General features: G+C 47.3%; 3 protein-coding genes across 7 annotated transcripts; 2 read left to right on the forward strand and 1 right to left on the reverse strand.

The window, feature by feature from the left end:
- The first annotated feature begins 1559 nt into the window (after positions 1 to 1559).
- LOC120642453 lies at positions 1560 to 17472 on the forward strand. Of its 5 annotated transcripts, none has more exons than XM_039918977.1 (12): positions 1571 to 1857; positions 2453 to 2571; positions 2807 to 3092; positions 3206 to 3277; positions 3372 to 3433; positions 3519 to 3654; positions 3831 to 3927; positions 4025 to 4091; positions 16148 to 16336; positions 16514 to 16668; positions 16850 to 16951; positions 17027 to 17472. In XM_039918977.1, the coding sequence occupies exons 3-12, from the start codon at positions 2834 to 2836 to the stop codon at positions 17136 to 17138; spliced, it is 1251 nt and encodes a 416-aa protein (XP_039774911.1). In that variant the 5' UTR covers positions 1571 to 1857; positions 2453 to 2571; positions 2807 to 2833; the 3' UTR covers positions 17139 to 17472. The 5 variants fall into 5 exon arrangements, with proteins under 5 accessions (XP_039774916.1, XP_039774915.1, XP_039774911.1 ...); XM_039918980.1 differs by having other exon boundaries at positions 1571 to 2002; positions 17027 to 17421; XM_039918981.1 differs by lacking the exon at positions 2453 to 2571 and having other exon boundaries at positions 1569 to 1857; positions 17027 to 17421.
- Positions 17473 to 17568: 96 nt separating this feature from the next.
- LOC120642469 lies at positions 17569 to 20498 on the reverse strand. The gene is made up of 6 exons (XM_039919011.1): positions 20257 to 20498; positions 20077 to 20155; positions 19412 to 19507; positions 18320 to 18836; positions 18068 to 18203; positions 17569 to 17944 (listed from the first exon to the last, which is right to left on the reverse strand). The coding sequence occupies exons 1-6, from the start codon at positions 20383 to 20385 to the stop codon at positions 17756 to 17758; spliced, it is 1146 nt and encodes a 381-aa protein (XP_039774945.1). The 5' UTR covers positions 20386 to 20498; the 3' UTR covers positions 17569 to 17755.
- Positions 20499 to 20667: 169 nt separating this feature from the next.
- Positions 20668 to 23363, forward strand: LOC120642572 (mitochondrial intermembrane space import and assembly protein 40 homolog). Its single transcript, XM_039919156.1, has 4 exons — positions 20668 to 20923; positions 21759 to 21793; positions 21894 to 22019; positions 22842 to 23363. The coding sequence occupies exons 1-4, from the start codon at positions 20806 to 20808 to the stop codon at positions 23010 to 23012; spliced, it is 450 nt and encodes a 149-aa protein (XP_039775090.1). The 5' UTR covers positions 20668 to 20805; the 3' UTR covers positions 23013 to 23363.
- The last annotated feature ends 126 nt before the right edge of the window (positions 23364 to 23489 follow it).

Here is a 23489-nt window from a genome sequence, read left to right on the forward strand (position 1 = left end):
GCCTGAGCACTCAAGCGGCACCGGCTCCTTTCCCCTTTCGGCACGAAAATGACACACATGTTGATGTCTGCCGCAGACAAATAATGAGCGGTAGCAGTGTGGTGTGGGGTTGCCCATGTTCGATCAGATCCCTAATGCTTCTTCCACATTGCAACAAAAAAGCCTCCTGCCACACATCTTGCTTGGACACGGGCTAGAGTGTGAGCACAGCATCTGCCGCCGATACGCATGGGATCCGCAGCACATCAGCAGCGCATGCGTCCAGATTTTGCTGAATACCATACTGTTTATCCTGAAGAATCCGTGTAGAAAAGCTGGTCACCATGTTAGCTGTGGGGGAAAAAAAAGAACAAATCTGTTCAAAAAAAAAGGACAAGAAACAAAACGCCATTACCTCATCATCAGGACCAAAGAGAATTAGAGGCCACTAGCTGTGGTGATTAAGTTTAGCCCATGATTAAGAGAGGTTAAGCACAGCTCCATCAGGAGCCTTTGCTTCAACCTCTGATATTTAGTAAGACCACCAAAACACTCCAAATGCGTAGCGATCTGAACCTAGCTATACTATGATGAGCGGTGGCAGCTAGCCGCGCTTATTTAATCTGATCCGGTGTGCTTAAACAAGCGGTGTTTATGTCACGCTGTGATCCAGCGCTGGAGTTAGTTATGTCGTGACGTCGGGTAGGCCTGCAAGTGCAACGCAGAGACTTAAATATCAGGATTCTTATTCAGGAGCAGCGTATTATACACACACACCTAACACTGCATTTTTTTTAAAACATGGTACAAACGGAGATGCTAAATATGTATGCACGTCATCCATATGAATATAAATATGCACACGCCACCCTACAAGCACTTTCGAGAGGATGCGACAGTGGAGCTTAAGATTGACGAAGTCAACAGTATGTTGTTAACGAGTATGTCGCGTACAACGGAGAGAATATCGATGTCGTCGCTAGCTATTTATATAATTAATAATTTAGAAAAAATACAAACTTCTTGAATCCGAGGGTTAGGAGTTAAGTAACCAACTTAGCTTCCGCACAACAATCGTTATCTATTTATCTATGTTCATTCAAACTTGAAACCCACAAGTTATAACACGTCGCCACTCTTAGTTCCAGATGTGCATAACGAATCCTCCATTTCACAAAGAGAATCAGATTATGCTTTGAATTCAGTTTGAACCTGGTCTAGACGTCTGCTCAGCTGCTCCAAAATTCTCAGAGCGAAGGACCAAAAGGGGTTTAAGTTCAAAAGAAGGACCAAAAGGGAAAACGTGGACGGAATGCCCGCCTACCTTGACACTCGGGTCAAGTTTTTTCTGTCTGCTTGACACGAAAGTTCAGCACGTACAATCAGCTGATAAATCAGATACAGTAGTAGTATTCGCAGCTGCAGGACCGACATCTTTTCTTGTTATTCTATTCCGGACAGTCGAGGCAGCCATACAGGTGTCTCGATACACTATTATTTCATTTTCGATCCCCTGGTAGTTCACGTGATAATCCCCCTCGGCCGGCCGGGAGATCACAGGCCCGTCTGGCCGGCGCCGGTACCAGCAGGAGACTCCCGGCTCGCCGCAGCCGCCATGACTCGCCGCGAGATCTTTTCTCCGCGGGTTTCCGTGCAGGCTGACCAGCTGTGCGTTTCATAATTGAGAGGGCCAGATTGCGTTCGCATCTGCTCAAAACCTTGCCCTTTAAATTGACACAGGTCATCTCATTCCCAGCCCTGTAGGCTGCCTCTCTTTTCTCTTCTCTTGTCTGACTTCCTCCTCCGGGAGTCCAGCTCACCAGGAAGGAGAAGTTCCATAGCCTTCTTGGCTCATCCGCCCGCGTCCACGCTCGAACAGTTGAGTCGCTCTTCCTCTCCCAATTTCCCCCATTGTTCCATCGATCTCCCTCCTGGAGTTGTAGAAGTAGAACCGGATGTACCCGCGCTCGGCAGCAAGAAGCAGCAAGCGCGGGACGTTTCTCCCCCGGCGTCAGAGGATTAGGTGGCTCCTCGTTTTCCCCCTGGATTTCGCGGCTCGATTCACGATCTTGGAAAACAGCTTTGTTTTTTGTTTCAATGTACTTTTATCATTTCAATACTGTGGCAGAGGCATCCCCGGCTAGGAATCCGGTGGCGATGCTGATGCAATGCTCGATCGCCTAGCAGCACTAGCGCGACCAGCAGCTAGCGTTTTTTCTTTAGTTTTTTGTTTCGTTCCGACGGCACAACTTGCTGCTGATCCACCAGAAAAACAACGCCTTTTCGGTCTCGGGGGCGAAAAGTATGACAGTTTGGCCGTACATTACGCCAAGTTGCACTCCTGTTCCGATGTTGATTACTGGTCCCCGGTCCCCCATTTCTTCCCTTCCCCTGCCAACGTTTTTGAGAGGATAAGACCTGCTTCGTTTCGCTCACTTGTGTTCGTCGTGGTTTGCGTTGTGCGCGCGTGCAGAGGCGGCCGGGGAGCGTAGGTAGTGGTGGTGGTGGCCCTTGCTGGGTGGAGGCTTCGATTCGGGCGGTGGATTGTGGCCTGACGAATCCCGGAAAGGCCGCCGGAAAGGGAGAAGAAAGGTGAGAGGGCTTTTATTGGTTTCTTTCCGGTTCTTCTCCGATGGAGTTCTCTCTGATTGGTTTGTGTTCGCGTACAAGTTACAATCTTGCTTGCGCGGTATCCTTTTTGCCCGAGCATTTCTTTGATGCCTCGTTTCTGTTTCTGCCGTGGATTCTTCGTGCCGTAAATTTCTTTCGACCTTTTGAATTCGCGATGTGGTTTGTTGCTGAGTCTCTGATGTCGTGTTTGTTGCAGGTAAGCTAAGCAGGCCGCCGTAGAGCCATGGGGTGCGGGGCGTCGAGCCAGAAGGACGCCGTCGGCGGGCCCCGGAGACGGCCGGGGAGCGTCGGCGACGTGGTCGTGTTCCTCCCGGGGCTCCGGGTGCCGAGGAGCATCGACCTCGCCCAGGCGCTCGGCGGGCGCCTGGACAGCAGCATCGTGGAGCGGCTGTCGGCTCTGAGAGCGCGCGTCGTCGAGATGGCAAGGCAAGAGTCGGCGGCGGCGCTGAAGCCGAGGCGGAAGACGGCGGCGGCACGGCACGGTGTGTAGAGATGGGGGGTGGTGGTACAGCGCCTGAATTGGTAGCTAAATCTGTCTGCAAGCTGAGAGAACTTCCAGAGAGCTGACCTCGACTGCCGGTTTTCTTCTGTGCAGGGTCTAGTACAGCCAGTCTCCTACAGGCCCTCGAAGACTACTTGCCAGTTCTTCTAGGATTGGTAAAAGAAGGTGAGGAGCTGCTTCAGTAATCTGGTGGTCTGTTCTTGTTTTGGTAACTTTTGCTGTTCTGAATTCTGATTCATCCAGCATGCAAAATGTGCAGGTAGTACGTTGAGGCACACAGTGCAATTCACCTGGACTAACCAAGAGGATAATGCCGCCGAGGTATGTCCTCCAGCCCTGAATGTTCCGAGCTCATTGCTGTCTTGTTGCTCCTAAGCAATATGTAAAATCACCTTTCCAATCTCAGGAGACGACCATGGCAGATGCCTGGTACGAGGTGCTGTCCGTGCTGCATTTGATGGCCATGGTCTGCTTGCTTCAGGCCAACACCCTGCTTCTCCCCAGGTCATACGGCGATGGCTATGCACCAAGAGTTTCCGAAGGTGCTTCAGCTGTTAACTGTACATCCGAGTGTCCTTGTCTTACAGGCTGTTGCTCCAAGTTTGTGCATTTTAATTAGATTTATAGAAAAATACTAAAATGATCTGGTGTGCATTGAAGTATTTCTGTCTGTAGTGTTCATATGCTGATATGGTGACATATTTCCAATGTACAACAGAGAGCAGACGGGCCACTGTCGATGTTTTCTTGAAGGCAGCGGGATACTTAGACTGCGCAATTCGGCATGTAATTCCACAGATTCCACCCGAACTAAGGTTCTGTACACCTCGGGAAGCTTGCTAGTAGTGTTAGGCTTCAACTTAAATTTAAAAACATCTGCTGAAACATCCTCCTTCGACATGTGGATTACAGGAGGCAACTTCCAGTAGACCTGGTTGAAGGAAATCTCAAAGCTATAAGCCTGCAAGCTCTGGGTCAGGTAGTGTCTTCTCAACCTGGCAAATTGGATTATATTTCTTCGAGAACAGCTTATCAAGTGCTCCCACAATATAAATCCATCCACAGTCCATTTGATTTCTTCAACTTTTTCTGAATAGAATGAACATATGCTTCAAAAATAGACAGAAGAAAACACTGAAGATATTATGGCTGCATGTATTTTTGGACAATGCATTTTCTATTACTGCTGAAGCAGCATAGGTTGTGATATTGAATAGCACTATTTTATACTTCTGTAGTTGCAATTTTTTGCTGGGAACAGTGAAGCGCCCTGACCCGAAGATCAAGGCTAAACCATGTATTAAGTACCGAATAAGGTCTCCGGCATAATACATGTTACATCAAGTGGAGTCTAGAGTCATACAGAGCTTTATTTAACACGTACATGAGGAGTAAAGTGACAACACAAAGCTACACAGAACAACCATAGGATAACAACTAGCATAGCGACATGCAGGACTAGCTCTTCATTCATCACGGCTCCACTCGATCAGCTTGGGTGCGGACACGATCTACTCGTAGTCTTCTGGCACAAAGTCAGGATCCTCTGGGGAAAAATCAACAGGGGTGAGTACAAAAGTACTCAGCAAGCTCCACCTCACCCTACGGGAGGGGAAATGACATGCACGACGCATAATAAGCACATTCTACTAATAATGCAGCTAATGGTATGCAACTCTTTCCGACACAACACACAATAGGTAGCTCACTAGTTGTCAGGACCACACCGTAGCCTGTCCATACCGTGGACACGGACCATTCGAATGGATTATACACTCTGCAGAGGTCGTACACTGTACCCACACGCTCGGCTGCCCGAACGGACAACCGACATAGCCGACACCCAGCCGTGGCTCAACCCCGACTAGTCGCCCCCAAACCCTCGGGTCTGGACCAATCCAGGTCTTACCCCAAAACATATCCACCTCGGACGACTACTAGGTTAGCCAGTGGGATTAGGCTAGGGTTTGCCCATACAAACTCATGTGGTCGTACTGAAAGTAAGCTAGGTGAGATGTCAAAACAACTCGGTCCTTATGGTTCACCAGGGCAGCAATCATCCCTCAACATATCAACTCGAGCCTACCACCACGGTAGCACTCACCTGCCAGTCTACCACCACGGTAGCGCCGGCTCCAGCATACCCAGCTGCCCTGGTCTCAGCCAGATCCCTTCTTATCCTATTCTCAGCTCTGGATATGCATGACTACTCAGATGCATGCATGAGCACACTCAATCACTCAAGTACTAGTATATGTAATCGATCCTAGACCCAGGCTACAGCAAAACGTCCTCACATGGATGCAACCGCTCACGTAGGGATCGATGAAACTTGCCTTCGCTTGCGTACGCGTCGTCGGCGGCGGCTTCCTGCTCGTGGTACGGGTCTTCTGGCTCCTTGGCGGGCTCCTCCTCAGTCACTCCGTGATCTATGAGCGAAAATGGCACAACCGGCAAACAAACACAAGCAAGCAATAAGCTCAAATGGAGATGAAAATAGGAGGAATAGATAATATATGATTTGAGGAGAGTTTAGGAAAAAGAGCTACGTAAAAAGGAGTTGATATGAAGGAGATATTGAGTTTTTGGTTGGTAGAATGATTTGGATTAGGTGCTCACGGCTGGTGGGTGTTTTGGGCTTTTGTTGTGGAGTTAATGGTCGGGAGAGCTGCCTGCCATCTCACCTTGGCGCGGAACAGCTCGAGGAAGAGGATCAATTGTTGGAGCCTCGTCTCGTGAGTGAGCTGGGCTCGGAAGGAGTGGTTCAGCTGGTGGAGCGAAGCGGCTCGGTGTGCTTGGGCTGGTGACGGGGCTCGTCACGGCCTTGCTCCTTTTATAGGCGGGGAGAGCAGCAGCGGCGTCGCGCAAGGACGGGCGACGGCGTGGGCTGCGGCAGCTCGTCGTCAACGCGAACAGTGGCAGCGCTGAAGGCGCGAGCGCCGAGGCGGCAAAGCCGGCGAGGGCGCTGCAGCGGCGTGGGCGAGGTAGGGACGCGGGAGTGGGCGGCACGGCATGATGCCGGCGGCAGCGCACGGTCCCGTCGTGGGGCCGGCGTGTCGCACGTGCGCGAGCGAGAACGAACGGGTGAGGCGGTTCGGCGGAAAAAATCTCGGCCGGCACTGTGCGTGGCGACCCCGATTTTTAGCGAGGTGGGTGCTGCCATGACGGGTCTTTTCAAGGTCAATGGTGTGGGTACTCTGTGGCTTCCAAGGAATGATGAAGTTATGGCAAAGGAGGTAGGCGCTGTCATGATTGTCTGAGAATTATGGCATGGTACGGTGATTTGAGAGGCTTTTATGGAAAGAGACGAGATGATTTTTGTCGTAGGTGCAAGCATGCGTACGCTGGTTACTGGAGGGAACGAATGTACTAACGCAAGGCAAGAGTATAAAATAGTTTACCTAGTAGTTATGTAACACCTCACGTTAGTATTATTTTACGTTACTAGTTTAATTGCAACATAAGTTTTATTTTAGTGATTGCTGGAATTTGAGGTGGCCCTACTAAGTTAAGGGTCTACACCAACTCAATTCAGAGTCGGTCAGCTTCTAGTTACTTAGTGTACCGGGTCCTTTTTACGGCAGAGCCGCCTTTTGCTTCCGGGAGGCAGAGCCTACCAACAGATGAAGCTGGCTTCCGGGTGGCAGAGCCAACCTTCGATGAAGCCCAGACCCTTTTGTGATCCCGGGTGGCAGAGCCAACCTTCGATGGATCACAACTTATACACTAAGTACTTAAACTTAACCGGGAGACTAACACTTATAAAGACACTTACCTTATTGAAGCAACAAAGGAACACACCTAGCACACTCTACCCAAGCTCACTTCTACCATGCCTTTGAATGTGTGTGGGATGGAGTGGAGTTGTATGGCATGGCAAGGGGTGGCACCCTCCTTATATAGGCACCCATACCCTCTTGGATGAGTGACACTTGTCACAATCTAGGAAGCTCCCTACAAATATCTAAGTTCCCTACAAATATCTAATTCTAGAAAATTCTAAATTTTACCATGGCAAGAAAATATCCAAGCTTCTTGTCTTCTTATGATTCTTGTGGAACATTCTAGAACCTTGTCATGGTGAACAAAATTACGCCATGGTTTATTCATATTTTTATAGAACCTTATAGAAGTTTGCATTATAAATTTCAACACTCCCCCCTTAATCGTGATGAGTGGGATGTTACAAACCTACCCCACTTAGGTTGAATCTCGTCCCCGAGATTCAGCTTCACCACTAAAGAGACTGGAAAACTCGGCTCGGAGCGCATCTTCTCTCTCCCAAGTTGCTTCTGCTTCCGAATGCCTGCTCCACTGAACTCGGCAAATCCTGACTTCTGAGTTGCGGGTTCTTCGCGTCACAGTGTCCAGAATTTTTACTGGTACCTCTTGATATCTGAGATCATCCTGCAGGTCGATTGTCTCTGGGGCCACTTGTTCTTCTGGTACTCGCAGGCACTTTCTGAGTTGGGACACATGGAATACATCGTGTACATCTGACATCTCTGCTGGCAACTGTAGCTTATAGGCTACCGCTCCCACTTTCTTGATAATTGGGAAAGGTCCAATGTAACGTGGAGCCAACTTTCCTCATACCTGGAATCTGCGTGTGCCGCGAATTGGGGAAACTTTAAGGTACACATAGTCTCCAACTTCGAAGCTGAGAGTACGTCTTCTTTTATCGGCATAACTTTTCTGGCGAGATTGTGCTGCCTTTAGATTCTCTCTGATTTCTGCTATCTTGTCTTCTGCTTCTTTAATAAAATCTGGGCCCTCAATAATGCGGTCACCGACTTCGGTCCACATGAGAGGTGTGCGACACTTCCTCCCGTAGAGGGCTTCAAATGGCGACGTCTTTAAGCTTGACTGGTAGCTGTTGTTGTAAGAGAACTCTGCATATGGCAAACTATCTTCCCAATTTTTGCCATAAGTAAGAACACAGGCTCTTAGCATGTCTTCAAGGATCTGATTAACTCTTTCGGTCTGGCCATCAGTCTGAGGATGATAGGCTGAACTGAAGTCCAACTTTGTACCAAGTGCTTCATGTAACCTGCTCCAGAATCTCGAAGTGAACTGGGTGCCTCTATCTGACACAATCCTCTTAGGTACTCCATGCAACTTCACAATACGCTCAATATATAATTTGGCTAATCTATCACCTCCATAAGTGGTACGCACTGGGATGAAGTGTGCCACTTTAGTGAGTCGGTCAACAATCACCCAAACTGAGTCATGACCGCTCTGGGTTCTTGGTAGACCGGTGATAAAATCCATACTAACTTCATCCCACTTCCATACTGGGATCGGCAATGGCTGGAGTAATCCACTGGGCTTCTGATGCTCTGCCTTAACTCTTTTGCACACATCACAATGAGCGACGAATCGAGCGATATCCCCCTTCATTCCATTCCACCAATACTTCTCCTTAAGGTCCAGGTACATTTTCGTAGTGCCAGGGTGAATGGAATAGCCTGAGTTATGGGCTTCATCCAAGATGGTCCTGCGGAAATGGCCTTGCTTAGGCACACATAATCTCTTCTTGAACCACAAGACTCCGTCTTTATCTACTCTGAAATCTGGGGCTTTGCCTTCACTATTGCGACCTTTAATCCATACCAATCTTTTATCCTCCATCTGAGCCTCCTTTATCTGGTCATCCAGGACGGGATGGACACTAAGGTTATAGTTGCAAGAGCGGCGTACAACCCTTAGGTTCAACTTCCTCATTTCTTCACTCAGCTCTGGGCTTGTGTGACTAAGTGATGGCAATATGCTTTACGACTGAGCGCATCAGCCACCACATTAGCATTTCCAGGGTGGTAATGAATTTCCAAATCATAGTCTTTGATCAACTCCAACCATCTTCTCTGTCTAAGATTGAGGTCTGACTGGGTGAAAATGTACTTCAGGCTCTTGTGATCCGTGTAGATTTCACACTTGTTCCCGATCAGATAATGTCTCCAAATCTTGAGGGCATGCACAACTGCGGCTAATTACAAGTCATGGGTGGGGTAGTTCTGCTCATGTGTTCTCAACTATCTTGAGGCATAAGCTACAACTCTTCCTTCTTGCATAAGCACACAACCCAATCCTTGTCGGGATGCGTCGCAATAAACGACAAAGCTCTTTTGATTATCTGGCAAAACTAGCACTGGGGCAGAAGTTAGTCGCCTCTTCAACTCTTGAAAGCTTCTCTCGCAAGCTTCAGACCAAACAAACTTCGTGTCCTTCCGGAGTAACTCAGTCATAGGCCGGGCTATCTTAGAGAAACCTTCGATGAATCTCCGGTAATAGCCAGCTAATCCCAAGAAACTCCTAATCTCCGAGGCTGAGGTTGGTTGCTTCCATTCTGATACTGCCTTGACCTTTTCTGGGTCCACTTCAACACCTTCAGCTGTTAAGACATGACCCAGAAAACTGACTCTCTGCAGCCAGAATTCACACTTGCTAAACTTGGCATACAACTGGTGTTTTCTGAGCTTTCCCAGCACAATTCTAAGATGTTGTCCATGCTCCTCAGCACTCTTAGAGTAGACCAGTATGTCATCTATGAATACCACGACAAACCGATCTAACTCTTCCATAAACACCTTATTCATGAGGGTCATGAAAAAGGCAGGGGCATTAGTCAGACCAAAAGGCATCACTGTGAACTCATACTGGCCATAACGGGTCCTGAAGGCTGTCTTGGAGATGTCCTCTTGTCGCACTCTGAGCTGATGATAACCTGACCTTAGATCTATCTTGGAGAAGAACTTAGCTCCCTTCAGCTGATCAAACAGGTCATCAATCCGAGGCAAAGGGTACTTGTTCTTGATGGTGACTGCATTCAGATCACGATAGTCCACACAAAGTCTCAAGCTTCCATCTTTCTTCTTCACAAAGAGCACTGGGGCTCCCCAAGGAGAAGCAGCGGGTCTAATAAATCCCTTTTGTTGAAGCTCTTCAAGCTGTTTCTTCAACTCGGCAAGCTCTGGGGCTGCTAACCGATAGGCATTCTTTGCTATAGGCTTGGTTCCAGAGACTAAGTCAATAGTGAACTCTACATCTCTTTCTGGAGGCATACCGGGTAATTCATCTGGGAACACATCTGCGAACTCCCGAACTACTGGCACCTCTTCTGGGGATTCTGCTTGGATGTGGTTCACCATGGAGTCTGACAGGCTAGGCTGGATTTGGCATGTGACTGTTAACCCTTGGCGGTTGGTGACTGTCACTGCTCTCTCAGCACAGGCTATGTTTCCGCGGTGCTTGGTGAGCCAGTCCATACCGAGTATGACATCTATCCCTAAGGACTACTAAGTCGGCAAGGAATACTACCCCACTTAGGTTTATAGGGATATCTAAGACACCTAAGTGGCAAGGTATATGACCTCCAGGGGAACGGGTTATTAGTGGCCTCTTAAGGGCTATAGTAGGTATATCATGCTTTTCCACAAAGTGAGAGGAGATAAAGGAATGCGATGCTCCAGAATCAAAAAGCACTGAGGCTAGAGCTGATTGGACCAGAAACTCACCGAGAATCACTCCTGGTGCATCCTCTGCTTCTTCAGCATTCACATGATTCACTTTTGCCTTGCCGAAGGACTGTTGCTGGCTCTTAGCTGGTGTTGCATGGTTGGCTCCAGTCGGCTGCTTTGGTCCTTGAACAGAGTTGGAGAAAATAGAAGGGGCGGGCTGATTGAGATACGGACAGTTGGCCTTGTAGTGTCCGGCTTCGCGGCAGTGGAAACAGGTCTTCACATTGGTTACTTGACTTCCGCCAGTCTGTTGGGTGTGGAAGGTACTCTGGGTCTTCATAACAGGAGCTGACTGAGTGGGCTTCTGGAAAGAACCGGGCTGCGCTTTGAATGAAAAGGCACCCTGGCTCCTTGGGCCTGAGTGAGCCGGATACTGGGTCCTTTGGAACTTCTCCAACTGCTGGGGCTTCTTGCTTTCAAACCGACGTTTGCGCTCACTGAGTTCTGCCTTCCTGTTTCTCTCAGTGGTGATGGCCCTGTTGACCATAGCATTAAAGTCACTGTGGGTGGTGACTTCAACCAAGGTCCTGATTTCAGGGTTAAGCCCACCAAGAAAAGCTTCTTGCTTCTTCTCGTCATCATTGATATCCTCTGGTGCATAACGAGACAATTTTGTGAACTTATGAAGATACTCTGTCACAGTCATACCACCTTGACGAAGCTTTCTGAACTCATCCCTCTTGAGCTTCATAACACTGCTGGGAATGTGATGTTCTCTGAAGATCTTGACAAAGTCAGCCCATACCATCTCATTAGCGTTTTCATTTATTTCCCGGTAACTCTGCCACCAAGCAAGGGCTGGTCCCTTTAACTGCTGTACTGCGAGCAAAACCTTGTCTCTATCATCTGCATGTACCACTTCAAGCTTCATTTCAATTTCTCGCAGCCAATCATCTGCCTCAATAGGGTTATCAGATCCTCCAAACTTAGGTGGCTGCAGGCGGTTGAAATCTGCAATTCTACTGCCATTGCCATTATGTTGCATTGCAGGTCTATTGTTGCCAAGATTGCCTTGAGCTTGAGCTGTGAGAGTGGTCACAAGAACTTGAAGGAGTTGGTTCTGCTGCTGTAGTATGGCAGCCAAGTCAATGGGTGCTGGGGCACGGGGAGGTAGCGGCGGTAGTTGTCCATTTTCTGGTGCTTCTGGGGCTTCATTCAGAGGGGCTTGGTTTCTCGGGTTGACCTCGTCACCGTCTTCCTGAGCATGGAGTCCCTGGACTCGGCTCGAGCGACGAGACATCTATGGTCAAGGGGGACAAGATTAGGTGACTCCCCTAGTATAATGCTGGGGTTTATTTGTATATTTAAAATATTTTGTACCGCGCAATGCACACAAACAAATCACTCAAGCACCACACAAGCATTCATTCAAACAAGCAGGGATACATGACACGACGGATTACAATAACGCGGCTCGACTTTTAAGGGTCGGCCGGGACGACTCGACTACTGAACCCTACAACACGGTCTTCGGGGTCACTATTTTCGGGATCTCGGGGAGATGCGGGAGGCGTGGGCGGCACTGATTCACAAATCCTCCTGCGTGGTTGGGATGAGGAACATAGCGGAATTCCCTCTAGGATTGGCAGCTCCACGGCAGTCCTGGGATTGCGTTCCTTGCGCTTGGCACGGTCCACTAGGTAGACACCCCTAAGGAGCTGACTGTGGCGATCTGCCTGCTCCCTAAGGTTCTCTTCGGCCATGGCAAGGCGGCTTTCAGCTTCGGCTGCTCGGGCTTCTGCCTGGGCTACGGCCAGTTTAGTCCTACGCCAACGGGACTCCGCTTCCTCAGCACGCTGGATTAAATCTCTCACACGCTGATGCAGTTGGTCGCACAAATCGTCGAGGCTAAGCAAATAGCCAGACATAGCGACAACTGTGGGGTTCTTCTCTGTCCTTGCGGGGCTCTCCAGGTTGCGGATCCTCGTCGCCCAAGCAGGACGGCTACGGTCCAGCGGTGGAAAGTACTTCATGGGAGTGGAACCCAAGTGCCATTCAAACATCTGGCACAGGTACCGCAGCGCCTTGCGAGCTGCAAGTTGAATGGTGTCAGGCATACGGGCTCCAGTGGCGGTGACGCTCCAGGGTTGCATCTCCAAGTACTTATCACTGGCACCAATATGGATAGTGACCTCACAACTTTCGGTGCCATGCTCCACGAACTCGCGACCCACGTACTCCGGTCGTTCCGGAATACCAAGTCGCACCGTGGCAGCATAAAGCACCCTGGGGAATCCATCTTCGTTGATGCAGTAGGTGGTGGTCCAGTCATCCGCCATCTGATTTTCAAGGGTAGGGTTAGCATAACAAGGATAAAGTTTAAGGAGTAATATATTTTCAAGGATTGACCATCCTAGGGCTCCTACGGTCATCGTTTACTACCGGTTCGCGTCCTACAGCCAAGCATGGCTCTGATACCACCTGAAGCGCCCTGACCCGAAGATCAAGGCTAAACCATGTATTAAGTACCGAATAAGGTCTCCGGCATAATACATGTTACATCAAGTGGAGTCCAGAGTCATACAGAGCTTTATTTAACACGTACATGAGGAGTAAAGTGACAACACAAAGCTACACAGAACAACCATAGGATAACAACTAGCATAGCGACATGCAGGACTAGCTCTTCATTCATCACGGCTCCACTCGATCAGCTTGGGTGCGGACACGATCTACTCGTAGTCTTCTGGCACAAAGTCAGGATCCTCTGGGGAAAAATCAACAGGGGTGAGTACAAAAGTACTCAGCAAGCTCCACCTCACCCTACGGGAGGGGAAATGACATGCACGACGCATAATAAGCACATTCTACTAATAATGCAGCTAATGGTATGCAACTCTTTCCGACACAACACACAATAGGTAGCTCACTAGTTGTCAGGACCACACCGTAGCCTGTCCATACCGTGGACACGGACCATTCGAATGGATTATACACTCTGCAGAGGTCGTACACTGTACCCACACGCTCGGCTGCCCGAACGGACAACCGACATAGCCGACACCCAGCCGTGGCTCAACCCCGACTAGTCGCCCCCAAACCCACGGGTCTGGACCAATCCAGGTCTTACCCCAAAACATATCCACCTCGGACGACTACTAGGTTAGCCAGTGGGATTAGGCTAGGGTTTGCCCATACAAACTCATGTGGTCGTACTGAAAGTAAGCTAGGTGAGATGTCAAAACAACTCGGTCCTTATGGTTCACCAGGGCAGCAATCATCCCTCAACATATCAACTCGAGCCTACCACCACGGTAGCACTCACCTGCCAGTCTACCACCACGGTAGCGCCGGCTCCAGCATACCCAGCTGTCCCTGGTCTCAGCCAGATCCCTTCTTATCCTATTCTCAGCTCTGGATATGCATGACTACTCAGATGCATGCATGAGCACACTCAATCACTCAAGTACTAGTATATGTAATCGATCCTAGACCCAGGCTACAGCAAAACGTCCTCACATGGATGCAACCGCTCACGTAGGGATCGATGAAACTTGCCTTCGCTTGCGTACGCGTCGTCGGCGGCGGCTTCCTGCTCGTGGTACGGGTCTTCTGGCTCCTTGGCGGGCTCCTCCTCAGTCACTCCGTGATCTATGAGCGAAAATGGCACAACCGGCAAACAAACACAAGCAAGCAATAAGCTCAAATGGAGATGAAAATAGGAGGAATAGATAATATATGATTTGAGGAGAGTTTAGGAAAAAGAGCTACGTAAAAAGGAGTTGATATGAAGGAGATATTGAGTTTTTGGTTGGTAGAATGATTTGGATTAGGTGCTCACGGCTGGTGGGTGTTTTGGGCTTTTGTTGTGGAGTTAATGGTCGGGAGAGCTGCCTGCCATCTCACCTTGGCGCGGAACAGCTCGAGGAAGAGGATCAATTGTTGGAGCCTCGTCTCGTGAGTGAGCTGGGCTCGGAAGGAGTGGTTCAGCTGGTGGAGCGAAGCGGCTCGGTGTGCTTGGGCTGGTGACGGGGCTCGTCACGGCCTTGCTCCTTTTATAGGCGGGGAGAGCAGCAGCGGCGTCGCGCAAGGACGGGCGACGGCGTGGGCTGCGGCAGCTCGTCGTCAACGCGAACAGTGGCAGCGCTGAAGGCGCGAGCGCCGAGGCGGCAAAGCCGGCGAGGGCGCTGCAGCGGCGTGGGCGAGGTAGGGACGCGGGAGTGGGCGGCACAGCATGATGCCGGCGGCAGCGCACGGTCCCGTCGTGGGGCCGGCGTGTCGCGCGTGCGCGAGCGAGAATGAACGGGTGAGGCGGTTCGGCGGAAAAAATCTCGGCCGGCACTGTGCGTGGCGACCCCGATTTTTAGCGAGGTGGGTGCTGCCATGACGGGTCTTTTCAAGGTCAATGGTGTGGGTACTCTGTGGCTTCCAAGGAATGATGAAGTTATGGCAAAGGAGGTAGGCGCTGTCATGATTGTCTGGGAATTATGGCATGGTACGATGATTTGAGAGGCTTTTATGGAAAGAGACGAGATGATTTTTGTCGTAGGTGCAAGCATGCGTACACTGGTTACTGGAGGGAACGAATGTACTAACGCAAGGCAAGAGTATAAAATAGTTTACCTAGTAGTTATGTAACACCTCACGTTAGTATTATTTTACGTTACTAGTTTAATTGCAACATAAGTTTTATTTTAGTGATTGCTGGAATTTGAGGTGGCCCTACTAAGTTAAGGGTCTACACCAACTCAATTCAGAGTCGGTCAGCTTCTAGTTACTTAGTGTACCGGGTCCTTTTTACGGCAGAGCCGCCTTTTGCTTCCGGGAGGCAGAGCCTACCAACAGATGAAGCTGGCTTCCGGGTGGCAGAGCCAACCTTCGATGAAGCCCAGACCCTTTTGTGATCCCGGGTGGCAGAGCCAATCTTCGATGGATCACAACTTATACACTAAGTACTTAAACTTAACCGGGAGACTAACACTTATAAAGACACTTACCTTATTGAAGCAACAAAGGAACACACCTAGCACACTCTACCCAAGCTCACTTCTACCATGCCTTTGAATGTGTGTGGGATGGAGTGGAGTTGTATGGCATGGCAAGGGGTGGCACCCTCCTTATATAGGCACCCATACCCTCTTGGATGAGTGACACTTGTCACAATCTAGGAAGCTCCCTACAAATATCTAAGTTCCCTACAAATATCTAATTCTAGAAAATTCTAAATTTTACCATGGCAAGAAAATATCCAAGCTTCTTGTCTTCTTATGATTCTTGTGGAACATTCTAGAACCTTGTCATGGTGAACAAAATTACGCCATGGTTTATTCATATTTTTATAGAACCTTATAGAAGTTTGCATTATAAATTTCAACACTCCCCCCTTAATCGTGATGAGTGGGATGTTACAAACAGCATAAGAAACCTAGTACTAGCATTCTGTTTATCATGATTTGTCAAATCTACACTGTGTCATGTTTGATACATAAACTATTTTTACCTGAGCTTTTGCTGGCCAATACATTTGATATTAGATGTTTCAGTTTTGTTCTGAACATTGGTGTTCTTCCTACAGGGGGTTGACATGCAGCTTGGTTTGGCTATTGATAGTCCAAAGGCCACTTTAGCAGTAAAACGGCGCTTAGCCTGTGAAATGGTCAAGTATTGGCAACAAGTTCAGGAAAACATTCCAGATCTTCCTGGCTCTGATGGATGGGGGAAAAAGCACCGGCTGTTTGTCAAGTGGAAATATGTTGAAGCAAAGGTACATAATCTAGGCTGCTACCTTGTCTTCTTGTCACTGACTTTTTCCTCCTCTCAAATCGCAAATTCTCGTCTCAATCAAAGAGACTAAATTTCACCAGATTGCATAGCTTGCGTTCTAATGTATGATCTTTTAAGCATTTACACTGTCTGACATCTATGTACATGTTTATGTCAGGCTGCAGCATACTATTTTCATGGTTTGATTCTTGATGAGGGAAACACGGAGAAATCCCATGGAATGGCAATAGCTGCACTTCAAGCTTCAGAAGAATTTCTAAAAGAAAGCAAAAGGATTTCAGAAGCATTCCATGCAACTCCTCCAACATCGAGGTAAGGCATCGCCACACTTCACTACTCACCACATATTGGAGTTTTCATTTTAAATTTTAAATAATTCACATTCGCCAAGATAAGGGGTGCTCAATAATCTGTTTAAGGAACAGCTGCTGCTGCAATTTGTAACAACACATTCATAGTAAGGGAGACTGAACTCCATACCTGAATTTTGCAGGAGCCCTACTCCATTCGGAACAGCAAAATATATGTTTGACAAGATCCCAAAAGATGCTTCAAGCAAGGTCCGAATCAACCAGGACCTATATACTCAAGAAAAGTAAGAACCACCAGCACTGAAACATACTGAAATTGCGAACCTCATGAACTAATGTGTCATTTGCGGAATTTGCAGGGTGATAGGAACTCCGCCCCCCTTACCAGATTTTGCATTGGCACTAACGCCAGAAGACTATGATCTTCCTCCATTAGATCCACTTTGGAACAAAGAAGACAGGCGTCAGTAGGTGTATATGCAACTGAATGGTTTCTTCAGACGAAGAGCTTGGCTTTGGAGAGAAAGGAGAAGAAACAGATCTGCCATGCCAAAGCTGAACATGGTAACAAATGAAGTGTACAAAGTATGTTTGAACAAAATCACGAGTCAAAAAAAAGCAAGCAAAATTTAGGAATGCCTGAAGATAATCTGAAGAGCATTGTACAGGCATTTTTTCTTCTGACAAGGGAAATGCTTTGTAAAAGGTTTGATTGACCATTATCGATCCTGATTCCTGATGTTCGGATGTTCCAGATGCTTGCATTTTCTCGGCAAGGGCATAGTTTTGTGCCTGTTCTGATTCATGTGCGGTCTCATAATTTGATGATCACCGGAAAGCAATGTTTTGTGCTTGTTCGTCATAAACATTTGCATTGGCATCTTAAAACGTGCCTTAGACAAATCAGTTCTAGTCAAGTAAATTTATATGAATGAGCGACATTGTCAAATAATCAGGGTGCCCAAAAAAGTTACACCGTTCCTACCATTTAAGGAATGCATGAGTCATGAAAATGTATTTCTGAATGTCATCAAATCATCATTTTTCATATGAAAAAAGATATCCCCATAGATATCTCTTCATGTCATCTATGAGATGTAATCTACAACTAGATAGTATGACCCGGCTAATACAAATGATGCAATTCCGCTATGGGCCATTCGTAGTCCAATGCCACGGAACAGAACATTCCTATCAGCAGGAGATATTCCTGTCTTTCTCTCTATCCACGTTCCCGGTGCTTTCCACTTAAGAAGCTTTCTCTCCAATGCAATATACTGCAAAGAGGAGATAACATAAACAAGGTGTATCGCAAATATGAAAGAATGCAATGTCAAATTCGGAGGCAATTACACAAGAAAAATGAGGGCAGACTACAAAAAGCACGGACAAAGCTATACCTTAGGCACAACAGTACATTCTGAACGACTTTTTGCGGTATCAAATGTATGTGAAGCAGCAGCTGCAACTGCTCCTGCAAAGCCTGCAGCAACACTGGAGGCAAACGGGTGTACAGGACCTGCTTCTTCTATATTCCTGATAAGAAGCAGAATGTTACACGAGATTAAAATGACAGGATAAATGATAAATATTGTTACCATGCAATCCCCATCTTTACTTCCAAATCAAATATGCTAACATGATTGCATTACCTAGGTTCAGGGTTCATATTAACTGCCTTCCAAGTGAGCATCGCCGTGTGTATGAATTGCCAAGTTGAAAAGAACATACCACCAAAGACACAGTCTCGAGCTATCCCTGGTCTAAGCCCTCTCCACAGAGCACACCAACCTTCAAGTGATATCACTCTAGAAGGTAGCTGCACATCAGACGGTAATGGGGGCTTTCCAGAGCCGGTAAGCATCCATGGGTGCTGCTTTAGGGCACCCAACATGTCGGGATGCTTTGGAGAAAGATCAGATAAAAGGTTCACGGTGTTGCTCCACACCCTCATATCAGGAACATATCCAGGCAACAGTTTGGAAAGTAGTGGAAACGATTCTTGTGCAACATTTGCAGGGCTCACTGGTCTTGAAGGTACCACAGAACTAACTTGGTTTCGGAGTTTGAAAAGTTCAAATGGTGTGCATAAAAAAGCCTCTACAGCACCAGCAGCTATGCCAGCCAACATAGCCTCAGAATAATAGACATAATTGTCCTCCCTTCCATCTGCCAAGACATATACAAGATGGTAATCGTTTACTAGATTTCACCACGAGGCACGAGGTGGACATAGAAAAATCGAACAGGTTAGTAGTGCGAGTAATCACTAGCGGAGTCTCATGGAGGCCAAACTTGGTACTGGCCCTCCTCCAACCAAAATATTACTAGTAGTTATCTATCTCCAACACATGATAAGATCAGTTACTTGTATACATGCTTGTGCATGTGCCATAGTTCTTAAAATTCCTTATAATCTGCTCATATTTCTTACTCAAATGTCATATTTCCTTTGCTTTTATTTTACGTATAACAGTTGCTGATTGGACCCCATATGTTCATGCTCCGCATATCTATATTTGCATAAGGTATTTCATTGTATACATGCTTGTGCATGTGCCATAGTGGAAACGAGTGCAATTCAAAACAAACTGATGGTGGTAATAACAAAACGAAAAAACAAACAATGTACTGTGACACAATGCTTGAGAGGTAAAAACTAGACCTGTAATTTAAATACTGATAACTAAGTGACATAGAGCAAATTGTCCTAAACCATGAATCGTGGGAAATCATGTATTTACCTTTATAGAAAGCTGTTAAAAGTTCATAGGTCCCAAAACGTGCTCCCAATCCAGGAAGTTTTCCCATTATAGACCATCCGATTCCACTGTAAAACCCTAAAAAGAATACAACATTACAACTTATAAGATAGTGAGTGCATTAAATTTGATACATGTTAAGTCACACATAACTAGATATGAAGCCATCAAACATGAACTGTAAAAGCATATTAAAAAATTCAGGATTTATAAGGATTTGTTCTACCACACTCAAGAAAGTTTAATGGAACAGGCACCCAAAGAAACTTGGGGAAAGTATTGGTTGTGCATACAGTGCTGACTGAATAAACTCAGGACAGGACTCTAGATTTTCCAACAATTGGATTCATAGTCTCACACAGAACCCAGCATATCTATATTTGCATAAGGTATTTCATTCTCTCTTTGGAATTGGTAGATCTATCAGGTAGGCTCAACAATCAATTAGTAAAATCAATCATCAGACGATTCTGGCCTAGCATAACATGGCAGCTCAACATAATCAGCATACTAGCTTGCTAACTTCAACAGTTCACACACCTCGGTAGCAATGCAAATCAGAATTCAGTACAATTACTCCAATAGCAACACACAGTCCCACTACCAAAAGACATCAAGCAATTAATCAACCAACCAATGAACCAAACCTGCAGGGCCGGAGGCGGCCATGAGTCGGTCCACCACCTGCCGAAGCCCCATCTTCTGCTTCTGCCCGGCCGCTCCCAGCTGCAGAGGAAGGAAAACGCCGCCGAGATGCCAAATCAGACCTTCAGAAAGCACCGGTACAGCAAGCAACAATACGTGGAGATGCGGGTGGGCGCGCTCGCCTGGACGAGGGTCTTCACCGTGTCGAGGGGGTGCACGGCGACGGCGGAGGCGCTGATCGCCGCCGCGCCGGCGGCCGCGTGGCCCGCGAACACGCTGTCGCCCAGCGGCTTCCCGCCGCCTCCCACCATCGCGGCGGCGGCCTGGAAGGCTGGAGCGCACCCTCCCGGAAATGGCGAGATGCGGCGACGCGGAGGTTTAGGGGAAGGGGAAGGGAGGAGGGATGGCCCGCGGTCACTGAATGAGGGATGGCCCAGTCACAGAAAGCAGCCCATTTCACTCATGGGCGGAACGGCAGTCGAGCCGGGCCACCGAGTTAGGCCCTGTCCCTCGCATCACGCGGATCATCGAACGATCGGACGGCCAGGACACGCCGACGCGAGTCCAACTCGGGTCCAACTTCTCCGCCGTTGGTGGTGCCGCCGGACTCGACTTGGCCAACGTTCCAACCGACCCCGCCGCCCGGTCGCTCTCGCTGCCATTGCCGGGTCGAGACCTCCGAGACGAGGTTGGCCGCCGCCTGCTCCCGGCCGCTCCCTCTGCGTATCTCCATGGGCCAAGGACAGAGTCAGCCCGCCCCTCCGGCTGAGGAGCCTACTCCGCCCGCCGCGGAGCCGTCCTCGCCGTCTCCTGCCCCGGCGTCCTCCTCCCTCGAGGCGCTCGCCGCAGGTATGATATAGCTCCGAAGCCCCGAATCTCATGTGCCAATGATGTTTACCTCCTCCATACACCATGCTAGTTGAGTTGCAGTTGCGCTGGGTTTTCGCGTTGCTTGGATTTTGTGGAGCATCGGTTGAAGTGGGGAGCTCTTGGCTGGTAGCATTCGAATTGGGAGAAAAAAAGTTGAGTAGCCAGTAACGGGTAGGATTCTGGTACGGAAGTAGAAGGACGGGATCGCTCCTGTGATATTCTAATATGCGACAATGCGGACCTTTTACTGATCACAATACCTTAGGCTCTTACCAAATAATATTAGGATTCATTCATGCTAGAATTCTGCTAGTATTCACTGTTAAGTTACTGTCAATGATGTGGCAACTTAACTAAGCAAGGGCCTGAAGCCTGATCCTTACCCCTAAGGAGAGCGAGCAAGTCTTAGGCTTGGCTGCTAGTCAACCAATGTGGCAATGTCCATCCAGAATGACTAGCCTGATCGATTGATAATTTGATATTGTAGCTCTCTGAGAAGTTACAATATATACTTCACTGTGGAAAAGTTACGATATACACTTTGAGGGCATACAATTACATGCCCAGAGCCTAGGCTTCTCGAAGGTAACCGGAAGTATATGAAACAAAAGCACAGTTCAGAATGTTGGCCCTAGGGTCCTAGTTCAGGGGAACATAACATAATTTAACTCAAAAGGTTACTACAAATTCTAGTTCAACTTGCAGCTAGCAAACTTCCTTTTTTAGATGTGTATAACATAATTTTCTTCATTCGGACCCCTTCTTAACCAAGTGCGGCATTGTTCTAATTAAGCATTTTTAAAAAAATGTGCAGAGGCTATGTCGTTTGATGAGGGTGATACTGAGGAGGTATGGCCCTTCCTATTACTTCTAGATAGATGCTTATACATCAGTCTCCTATTTGCTTCACTATACCAGTGGTCAGTGCAATAGTATTTTGCTTGTGCAGTCAATTGATGAGAAGGTACAAAAAGCTCTGGAGTGTCCATGTGTTGCTGATTTGAAAAATGGTCCTTGTGGAGGCCCATTTGTCGATGCATTTTCCTGCTTCCTTAGGAGCAAAGAAGAAGAGAAGGTTGTATATCATTTTAGTTTTCTACAAGTTACTAAGTTGGTTCAACTTAAACAACTTAAATCCTCAAGCTATATTAAGTGCGTATGCATCAGGATGATAGCACTATAATAAATGGCCTATGGTTAAGAAGCTTATTAAATGGTGTAATTTTGTATATGATTTTATTTATCTATTTATTCTGTTGGTTCATGGTTGACATGTTTGTTTCTAAATTTCCAATATTTGTGCGTTGTCTTGGTTTTCTTTCGAAAGTAATCCAACATGATTCTCTGTCTGCTATAGTGTGCCGTATGAAATTTGTTGGCTTACTTGAAAGGCCCCCATGTTGTCAGTTAACTTAATTGAGTAAGGGTATGGGAAGATGTGTTGCCTAGGGCTGATTTCTGTGATTCATTAGATATAAACTGGAAGTCTGGAACCACTGTCGATTTAGTTAGACTACAATGCTAATGTAAGACATTATAAGGTGATTCTGTTTAATCAAAAGCACTCATTGTGGTCTTGTGGATATCTGTTTACTTTTACATCAATAAAAAAAGAAATTATGTGTGTCCTTGTTCTTTGCATCTGAAAGACTTCAAAAACATTCAAGTGCTAACTTGATTGAACTTGATTTCCTTCGATTGTTTCCTTTTCAAATTATGTCTGCTTACATGTTTCTGTACTCTCACAAAACTTGGATCCTTCATTTGAAAACTTTAAATATCATGTATAAGAAAATAATATCTGACCATGTGGCACTGCACCATTAACTGTTTGATTCATGTCATTTTCTTCCTGTAAATTAACTTGCTCCAAAATTTGCTATCTCTGCCTTTACAGGGATCAGATTGTGTGAACCCCTTTATCGCACTACAGGACTGCATCAAAGCAAATCCAGAGGCATTTTCTAAGGAGATTTTGGAGGAAGAGGAGAATGATGAGGAAGCAGAGAATTCCAGCCTGAAAGTTAGAGCCCCAGCATGGTCTAGAGAACCCAAACCCAAGGCTTGAGATTCCATGGCATTAACTGATGATACGAAGATTCATCCAGTTCACAGACTTCACATTATTTCTCTGATATGTTCTTCAGTAGACAGCAGTAGATTGATTTCAGAGCTCAAAGAGCCAAAGAGGCATCCGAAATCCATCCCTTGAAATACGCATACTTTGTGTGGTAAAAATGCCCTGCAGTATCTTTTTTTTTATAGAATATACACGTTATTTCGACTGGGACCAACAAACTTGTAATCTAAATAACTGGGAGTTGGGCTTTGAAGTGCCATGGGAGGAGCCATACTAGTACTAGCAAGTAAAATTTCGTGACGAACCAGTTTCCATGATAGCTTATGGTGCTTTTGTGTATTGCTATGGTTTTGCTGCAAGTTCTGAAGGTCGGTTTCCATCCACATTCGTACTAATTGCTACCTGATCTGTCGATGTATTTCTGTGCTTTACCGCGATGCTTCTGCTCTTGATTTTTGGCATACA

The sequence above is a fragment of the Panicum virgatum genome, chromosome 7K (genome assembly GCF_016808335.1).
Source record: "Panicum virgatum strain AP13 chromosome 7K, P.virgatum_v5, whole genome shotgun sequence".
Lineage (NCBI taxonomy): Eukaryota > Viridiplantae > Streptophyta > Magnoliopsida > Poales > Poaceae > Panicum > Panicum virgatum.

Excerpts from the sequence above, each read along its gene's own strand:
- LOC120642453 (XM_039918981.1), top strand. The coding sequence starts at position 2,834 with ATGGGGTGCGGGGCGTCGAGCCAGAAGGACGCCGTCGGCGGGCCCCGG. Across the intron at positions 3,278-3,371 it reads TCTAGGATTGGTAAAAGAAG|GTAGTACGTTGAGGCACACA; the intron begins GTGAGGAGCTGC and ends CAAAATGTGCAG. Across the intron at positions 3,928-4,024 it reads CAGATTCCACCCGAACTAAG|GAGGCAACTTCCAGTAGACC; the intron begins GTTCTGTACACC and ends TGTGGATTACAG.
- LOC120642469 (XM_039919011.1), bottom strand. The coding sequence starts at position 20,385 with ATGGTGGGAGGCGGCGGGAAGCCGCTGGGCGACAGCGTGTTCGCGGGC. Across the intron at positions 20,156-20,256 it reads CGGTGAAGACCCTCGTCCAG|CTGGGAGCGGCCGGGCAGAA; the intron begins GCGAGCGCGCCC and ends CTTCCTCTGCAG. Across the intron at positions 18,204-18,319 it reads AATATGAACCCTGAACCTAG|GAATATAGAAGAAGCAGGTC; the intron begins GTAATGCAATCA and ends GCTTCTTATCAG.
- LOC120642572 (XM_039919156.1), top strand. The coding sequence starts at position 20,806 with ATGGGCCAAGGACAGAGTCAGCCCGCCCCTCCGGCTGAGGAGCCTACT. Across the intron at positions 20,924-21,758 it reads CCTCGAGGCGCTCGCCGCAG|AGGCTATGTCGTTTGATGAG; the intron begins GTATGATATAGC and ends AAAAATGTGCAG. Across the intron at positions 22,020-22,841 it reads GGAGCAAAGAAGAAGAGAAG|GGATCAGATTGTGTGAACCC; the intron begins GTTGTATATCAT and ends CTGCCTTTACAG.